The sequence below is a fragment of the Tupaia chinensis genome, unplaced genomic scaffold, assembly GCF_000334495.1.
Source record: "Tupaia chinensis unplaced genomic scaffold, TupChi_1.0 Scaffold000030_1, whole genome shotgun sequence".
NCBI classification, from domain to species: domain Eukaryota; kingdom Metazoa; phylum Chordata; class Mammalia; order Scandentia; family Tupaiidae; genus Tupaia; species Tupaia belangeri.
This window is the reverse complement of record NW_006159460.1, coordinates 1,525,875-1,534,245: the sequence shown is the minus strand read 5'-3', so window position 1 is coordinate 1,534,245 and position 8,371 is coordinate 1,525,875. Positions and strand designations below refer to the sequence as shown.

General features: G+C 55.6%; 1 protein-coding gene across 1 annotated transcript in view; it reads left to right on the top strand.

Moving 5' to 3' along the window:
* DRC11 (dynein regulatory complex subunit 11) overlaps positions 1–8,371 on the top strand; it is a 183,949-nt gene that overhangs the window by 160,634 nt on the left and 14,944 nt on the right. The window contains exon 17 of the mRNA XM_027771313.1: positions 3,920–4,006. Within this exon, the coding sequence (XP_027627114.1) occupies positions 3,920–4,006 (87 nt within the window). The remainder of the gene's footprint in view (positions 1–3,919; positions 4,007–8,371) is intronic.

Sequence of the window (8,371 nt, the reverse complement as noted above, 5' to 3'; positions counted from 1 at the left end):
CCCCCTGGAGGGATGGCCACACCACGATCCCTTCTCTCCCATTCGAGTTGCATACTACCCCACATGTGAAAACACACACACACACACACACACACACACACACACACGTCTAACAGCACATGTGTTCAAGGCACCATCGCAGAAGTCCACGTTCCTTCCATGCAATGGCGCAACTGCATCTTCAAAGCGCTTGGAACCAGGTGCTCCGATGGGAGCTGGTCTGGAAGTTCTCCCACCGAGCTGAGACCCCTGTACTCCAGCTGTCTGTGGCACCACTCTGTGAACAGCAGGAAGGGAAAAGGAAGATGCTAAGCGAACGCTGAAGTACCTGGCGTCCACCGCAGCCCCACTAAGCGCTGGGTGGGGAGATGAGAGCTGCACCAGCAGCAGCCATGGAGAGCTCGAGTTTGCCAAGTGGGCGTGGAGAGCCAGGCCCGACACCTGGGAGGGTGCATGGTTTAGCCCAGGGCAGGAGACCACGCTTCACCTGCAAGCTGGTTTCCCATTGGTTTCATTTCAAATGACAAATTTTAAGAGAAACTGAAAATGGGAGATTTTGCCTTGGTGTTATAAATTATCCTTTTTCTAGGAAGGCCCGACCCTTTCAGCATATTACACATCTTACTTCGAGGCTGGAGGGGAAACTTGAACTGAGACTCCCAGTAACCCCCAGTGGCCAATGGCTTCTGGGGGCCTGCCTGCCACAGCCCCGCAGCGAGCTCTCTGACTGCAGTGTGTGCTCAGGCCCCACGAAGGGCCCGAGAGAACGGGAGAGTGGACGGAGCTGGCGGGGACGAGGGGTGCCGTGGGGACTGTTAGGTGTGGGGTGCAGCAGGGGGCAGGCACCACATAGGATATGAACTCAGGAGGACATGGCCCGGAGGCCCAGGCGCGGATATGGGCGTCACCAACTCTCAGAAGCTCATGGATGGCACAGGAGCGGGTGAGGCTGCACTGGGAGGAGAGAGCAGGACAGCGACCCGGAGACCCCACCACTGGGCCCCGCTGTGTGTGTCCAGGTGACACGGAGCACCTGCACATGGGACTGAGGCTCTGACCTTGGCTACTGTTTTAAGAGAGAGATTTTTGCTCTAGGGCATGTGTGCTCGCCAGAGAGACAGAAAGTGAGAAATTACCCCCCGCGGGGATGGCCACACCGCAGCTCCTCCTCCTCCACTCTCCTCTCAGGATTTGGGGCGCACATGCATACACACCTAGCATGAGTTTGAAGTCACCGGGTCCAGGACTTGAACCATCATGTGGGAGTCCAGCACCTTAACCACTATGCCACCTGATGGCCCCCATCCTGGGAAGCTTTGAAATTTGCCAGTCCAGCAGGTGGCGTGGTGGTCGAGGCGCTGGACTCCTGGTGGCCTAACCTGGCAGCTTGCTTCCTCATTTTCTCTCTTTCTCTCTCCCTCTCTTTCTCTATCTGGTAAATGCAGTTGCCCTATGGCAAATTTAAAATAATAATGCATAAAATTAAACTAATTCTTTAACCAAAAGAAAGGACTGCCAGTGCTAGGACAGCACCCACTGGCAGCAGTGCCTTCAGGGAGGGGCCAGGGACACGCTTGCCCGAGGCGCCCAGCCAGCCTGGTGAGGACTGTGAAATGAGGGAGAAAGGTCGCTCCCTTCTGTGGGCCGGCCCCGCCCTCCTCACTCGCCCGCCTCTGTCTGCGGGTGGACGTCTCTTCTCTCTCAGTTCCCAGCTCGTGCTGTCACACGCGCCCTGGTACTGCTGCTCTGCCTGGGGCGTCACTTCTGTGGTTTACGGTGGGGGTAACCCAAGGCAGGACCACGCTCCGGCGCCCTGCCTGTGCTGTGTAGACGGGGCCGGGCGTCCAGCTGCAGTCCACACAGACTGCCTGACTTCTGAGCAGCTCCGAGTCCCAGACTCCAGGCGAGCCCCGCTGTCCTGCATGTCTCCTGCCTGGGCTTTGTCGGGGACCTTGGAATGTCCATCTCAGACACCCCTTTCCATCCACAAGCCACACACGACTTCCCTGTGGACTCCTGGAGACCGTAACTGAGGCTGCGCTGACCTGACGGAGCTGATCGTGCTCCGTGACAATTGTGGCTGAGGAGGAGAGGAGGCCAGAGGGTCGCTGGCTCGCAGCATCTCGATCTTATCGCTGACCGCTCGGGAGCAGAGTGGCCTGGCCTCGAGCTCGTCTCCCATCAGTGGGTTCAAGGCTGGGGTTTCGAGCCTGGCAGCATCGCCTACAGCTGGGAAGCCACTGGAAACCATCCAGCCAGGCAGCGGGAGAGACAGGTGTGCCGCAAGTGGGAGGAACGCCCACCGCGTGGGCAGGCAGGCACGGGACCTGTTTAGATCCATTGCTGCCACGTCCCATGGAATTCTTTTCCCCAGCGATCTAAGTCAGTGAAGAGTCCGATTTGGCCCCAGATTCTGCGGGGAGGACAAGTGCGTGGTCACAGGGAGGAGGGAGGCCAGCGTGTGCTGCTCTGAGCACGCATGATCCCTGTACTCTGTGTGTGCCGGTGCCTCGCACACGCCTGCTGGCTCCTTAACAGCTGGCACACGTTGTCATCACGCCACCTGCCTCGGGAGCCAGGGTCACACTGAGGGTTTTTAGGGTAGCCCTGTGGCTTCATGGCTACGGGAACTGAATCCCAGGCGCTGACCACAGTTTGAGTCCCAGCCCCACAGCTTGAAAAACACCAGGTGCGTGGGGCGGGGTGTGGGCCCCAAGTCCCAGGAAGCTAGGAGGAAGGGAAGAGAAGGGATTGCAGCATCGCCACGCCTTGTTGGGAAGAGAGAATGATTTCTCTCCCTGTCTCTGTCTCTCTCTGGCAAGCGCACATGCCCTCTAGAAAAGAAAAAGAAAAACCAGTTAGGACTCTGGATTCTTGCACTGTGTGGCTCTGAGTCTAAAAATCACACCTACCCTCCGATGTGTGGCGGACGCAGTCCAGTTCTCAGAACGTCCTCGTGTGGCGGCCTGAATGCAGGAGCCCAGGCGATGCAGCACGAGGACCGAGTTCAATCAACACCCACTTCTGTCTTTGAAGGCGGATAATCTGCTTTCTAGCTCCGACTTGGCACTCGGTACATAATGCCGGGACAGACAGCACCACGGTGTCCCCAGTGATGTCCCCATCACCATTGAATGACTGTCTTGGTTTAAAATCATACCTGCTGCCTTCATGGTGTTTTAAGAAATACAAAAATAGGAGTACATAATAACACTATTCGCGCTTTTATCTGCGACAATTTTGCACAAAGCACAAATTGTTGCAAAAATACCTGAACTTGGCTGGCAAGGGGGTGCTTTGAAGAGATTGTTAGGTGTGTGGCAATTATTCAGGGGCCCACGGTACGCCCCATCCCAGCTCTGTCGCGAAACCCTGCTCGCCCTGGAGGGGCATAGAGCCGCCTCCCAGGTGCAGCTCGGCCACAAAGGCACAGCCAACGAGGCAGACAAATGGCATCCCAGGGGCTCGCGCTGAAACGCGCTCCTCGTGGTAAGCAAACGTGAATAACCCTGACCGGCGAGGAGGCTGTAATTAAAACTCGCAGCCCAGCTCCCTCTTCATTTGCAGCAGAAAACTCCTGGCTTATTTGAAGCCTAACCCAGTCGGGGCTCGGGGTCCTCGAGAGTGTGTGTGCCCAAGGGCATCTACCCATCAGGACAAGCCGCCCAGGAGAGAGGACCCCAGCCGTCCCTGTCCTGCAGGGAGGCAGAAGGTAGCTCAGGGCAGGTTCTGAGCTACAAAAACGCAGTAACATGGTCGCGTGCCTTGGAGCCTGGATGGGTGTGGTGCCCGAGCACCGCCCAGGCCCTGCTGCAGGACCCTCACAGGAGCCCTGGAGTCCTACTGTGTCTCAGGAGATTAAATGCACCCCCACGAAGGACACGCGTTTCTAAACAAAACCCTCCTTTCTGCCCCGCAGGTGGCCCGGCAGCTCCAGCCCTCTGTGGTGTGGATCGAAGACACCGAGAAAACCTTCTACAGAAAGGTCCCCCTCGCCGAGAAGCTGGTGAGGGCTTCCACATCCTGTCTTACTCGGCCTTTTCGTTCCTCCACGGGGGCCCTTTCCCCAGGACCACTCAACTTCTCAAGGAGGTCTTGCTTTTTCGAGGGAGGAAGGAAACGCCGGGGCTCTTAACTCCCCCCACAGTGGTCTCTCTGCCCTGAGCTCCTGCCTGTGTGCGCAAGGATCCAGTGGTCGGGTTTTATGAGGCCTAATTTAGAAGAAATGACAGAGTGTGGAAGAAGGTGGAGGGAGAGTCCCAACCCAAACACAGGATTCAGAGGTCCGGGAGTTATTATTAGGGTTTCCTATTGTTCATAATAAATACATAGCACAAGGCCTGAGATTTGCGAACAAAGCCCTCGGCAGAGCTGCTAAGTGCAGAGCCCTGGGGGCCTCCAGGAGCCTGGTCCAATTGTTTCCTTCCTTCTTTTCTCTCCTGTCAATGCCCCCTCCCCCCACTTCCCCCGCAAGTCAGCAGCAAATTTCCCACAAGTTAAAAAAAAATGTGCAGATTCACACGATTGTTATTCCACACCAATTTGCACCAAAGCAAATAGTGGTTAACTGCGAGTTTCTGATTAAATTCATAAGGACTTTAATCACTTTGATCTTATGTATTATACATCACTTTTAGCAGGTAGAGATGATTTGGATAAAGAACGAAAGCTCAATCTTTTCTTCCCCAAATGAGCCTTGATTGCCCTGTCATTTCAGAAACTCTTAAAAAAGGACTCATTTATTATTTAATCTGGGAATTAGTAGTTAGCGCCCTCTGCTGGCAAAGCTTCCACATTGAGGAAGAAGAAAAAAGGTCCGCAGTGTAGGTATGAGCAAAGCTGATGGCAGGGATTTCTACGAACTAGACCAGAAATCTAAAGAGAAACGCGGGGAAGAGTTTAACCCAGGGTGTCACATACCTGATGTCATCGAAAATCTGGCACATTTATGGACAGGGACGTCAGCGTAGGCAGTGGGGAGACACTGGCCTGGAGTTCAAGCCCGTTATTCAACTTAGCAGGCTGTGTGTCCTTGATCAAGTAACTTAACCTCTCTGAGCCTTCAATCCCTTAACTCTCAAATTGAAAGGTTCTAGCTCTGGAGAGGTTTCTGGAGAAACCTCGAGTGCATGAGGCCTCCCTCGTGTGCGCTTTCCCATGAATCTCTGCAGCTGTCGGTCTGCCATCAACAACTACAGCTGGCTGCTCACTCGCACTGCGTCCCGCAGAGTGGCAGGAGGGTGGCACGTTCCTTTATAAGAAAGCCAGAGGAGCCCCGGGAACAGGCTGAAAGTGGCCCTGGAAGGAGAGCCAGCGGGGAGTGAAATACTGGTTCAGTGGACACCTCAAAAGAGGGGGCTGATGTGAAGGGGCGGGAGGCTGGCACCGGAGGAGACTGCGGCCGTGGAGACGGATACGGATCTCCACGCCCTCCCCGAATCAGCCCTCTGGCTGCCAGCGCCGAGATCCTCTCCCGGCACCACCCTGACGCCCACAACTGCCGGCAGGCTATTATTCCTGTGACACACGAGGGCCTTGGATGACGCAGGGTGCATTAATCCGACGTTGACTCGTCACTTCTGCCGGAAGAGTCCACTGTCTGTCCCTGGGCTGCAGACTGTCAGCCATGCTCTGAGACGAATCCCAGGGAATTCAGGCTGGTGGGTCCCAGAAGGCCAGCTGGGAGGCTGGGCCACCTCCGGCTGTGGGCCAATATTCGTCGATTTGTGTAGGAGGCGCCCACACCCCACCCCGTAGCCTGGGCCAGTTTTAACAGGGGGAGCCTGGGGGCAGACCGGTGCAGTGCCTGCCTGATTGGCACAGAACTCGGGGCTCCACCAGCCCACCTACTCAGAGCTGCCTCACTAGGTCTGCCCGGTAGACAGCAAGGTCGTGGTGTTCCCGCCTTCCTGCACTGAGTTCAACCCAAGCTCCTCAGGCACCAGGGCCGGGACCTGGGAGCCCCACATTGTGACGCGATGGCCCCAGGATGGCAGCTGTGTTCGCGGCCTGGAGGCTTCACAACCAACTCATTGCATCCCTCAGCCTCCTGGGAACCCGCCTGCCCGTCCCTGTCACAAAGGCCCGGCTGATCTTAAGGACCCTGGGGTTTAGCAAAGACGCCACTGCAAAGAAACCTTCAGGCCGGGAGGTGCGGCCAGCTCCAGCCACAGTGCAAACAGCAGGGCTGACCTGGCCAGGAGCTGCCTGCTGGATTTTAGGGGTTCTAGGAATACGCCCCTGAAAATCCACCCTCCAATGCCTCTACCTTTGACTGAGGTCCCCTCCCATGGAAAAATGCAGAGATCATCCAGGGATAGGCAACGAGGCAGCCGAGAAGGCCAGGCTGGCGTGGCCCCTGGGCATGGAGCCTGCATAGGTGGGGGCTGCTGCGGGCAGAAAGAGGAAGGCCCTGGCCACAGCGGGCTCCTTCTCCCAGGCTCAGTACTTAAGTCAGGGAAACTCCGAGCAGCCCCAGGAAGGAGGTATTGTTTCCTCTAGTTACAGAGGAGGACAAAAGCTCCAGGCAGGCCCAGCCAGCTCGAGGTGGGGCCGGATTCTGTCTCGTGCAGGGACCACGAGCTTCTCCCACCTGCCTACTGCTCAAGCTGGAAGATGCTGCACTTACCGCGGCTTCCCCTTCTGCCCACAAGGCCAGCCCTGCGGTGTGCTTACACTACACCCTGGTCCCCCCCGCTCATCCTCCTCAATCCCTCGGTCCTCTCTAAACCTCATCTGAAAACTGCCTTCAGGACTCTGGTCTTGGAAAACAAGGTGCGCCACCCCAGGACTCCTCAGACTGCTACCACACTCCTCTCCCTCCACTGTCCTCATCACCAGGAAGCAGCTAGAATTTCAAAGAATCCGATCACCCCTAACCCCGCCCCCTTTTCTAACAGCCCCTACTGACACCTGCCTGGACGGCGCCTCGCCCCTCCCCTCTGCCTTTCTGAGAGCACCTAGCCGCAGGCAGCCTCTCCCTCCGAGGAGGTGGTAAAGAAGAGTCGGGCAGTCTGCTCCTGCATGTTCTGCACCATTACCCTTTGTTACTTCGTCTAGCAGGCCTTCCCTGACATCACAACTGGGCCTCCGCCAGGGGACGACATGCTTTGTTGGGGCTGGCTGTGGCGGCTGTTTTGTGGAGCTAACTGCAGAAAAGCAAATTGGAATTGCTGCGTGGATGCTAGCCACTAATTTGAATTGCCCACAGTAATACAGTTGTGAGGGGCTGCCAGGCCCAGCAGTCAGGGCAGCAGTCGTGGAGGCTGCCAGGTGATCACGAGGACATTTGCTGGCCTGATGGATGAGCGTGCAGGTCTCGTGCAGAACAGGCAGCTCTGAACTGGAACAGGGGTGGCCTGCGTGCAGGGAAGCTGCTGGTTGAATGAACACACCTTTTATTTTTGTCCCTTACTAGCGGGCCCGCACTTTGCCATCAGCAAAGATGTCATTCTGGATGCAGCCCAGGATCAACATTCGTTATCCAAATAGGCTAATTAATTTCAGGAGTTCTTGCCATTTCAGGACGTGCAGGTAGTAACATCATCGCCTGTCTCAAAAAGGGCAGGGACTGCACCACCACTGGGGGTGGGCTTAGGCCATGCAAGTGTGCCTTACCTCCATGGGGTCTCCATCTCCAGCCCACCAGGACCCCAGGTCAGCTCTCCCACCCACACATCCCGGCCTCCTGCTTTGTGGCCCACCCAGCATCTTCAACGACTCGTCTGTTCTCACTAGCCCCCCTCAACTTGCCACCTTCAATGGCTGCCCTCGTCACTCCATAGAAATTGATCTCACAAATTTCTTCTTTGATGCAAAAGAAGTACAAGACTTCTACTTCTATTCTGAAACTTCTACTACGAAAACATGGTTGAAAACGCATAAAGAAAACCTAAGTGGAAAGACATTAGGTGGCAATAATTCCCACATTGATCTACAGATTTAGTGCAATCCTCATCGAAATTCTAGCTGGCTTATTTGCAGAAATTGAGAAGCTGATCCTATAATTCATATGGAAATTCAAGGGACCTGCCAAAACAATCGTTAAGATGAAAACAATATTGAAGGACAAACATTGCCCAATTTTATCTCTCAGTTTACTATAAAGCTGCATCAATCAAGACAGTATGGTACTGGGACCAGCAGTTAGCATAATGGCTATGTCTCTGAACTCCCATGTAGCCGACCACAGTTCGTGTCCCGGACCTGGGGGCTTAAACTCATGCCGGGTGTGTGTGCAAGCATGCCCAAGATCCTGAGAGGAGAATGGAGGAGAAGGGATTGCGGCATGGCCATCCCCCCTGGGGGGTGATTTCTCACTTTCTGTCTCTCTGTCTCTCTCTGTCTGTCTGGCGAGCGCACACGCCCTATA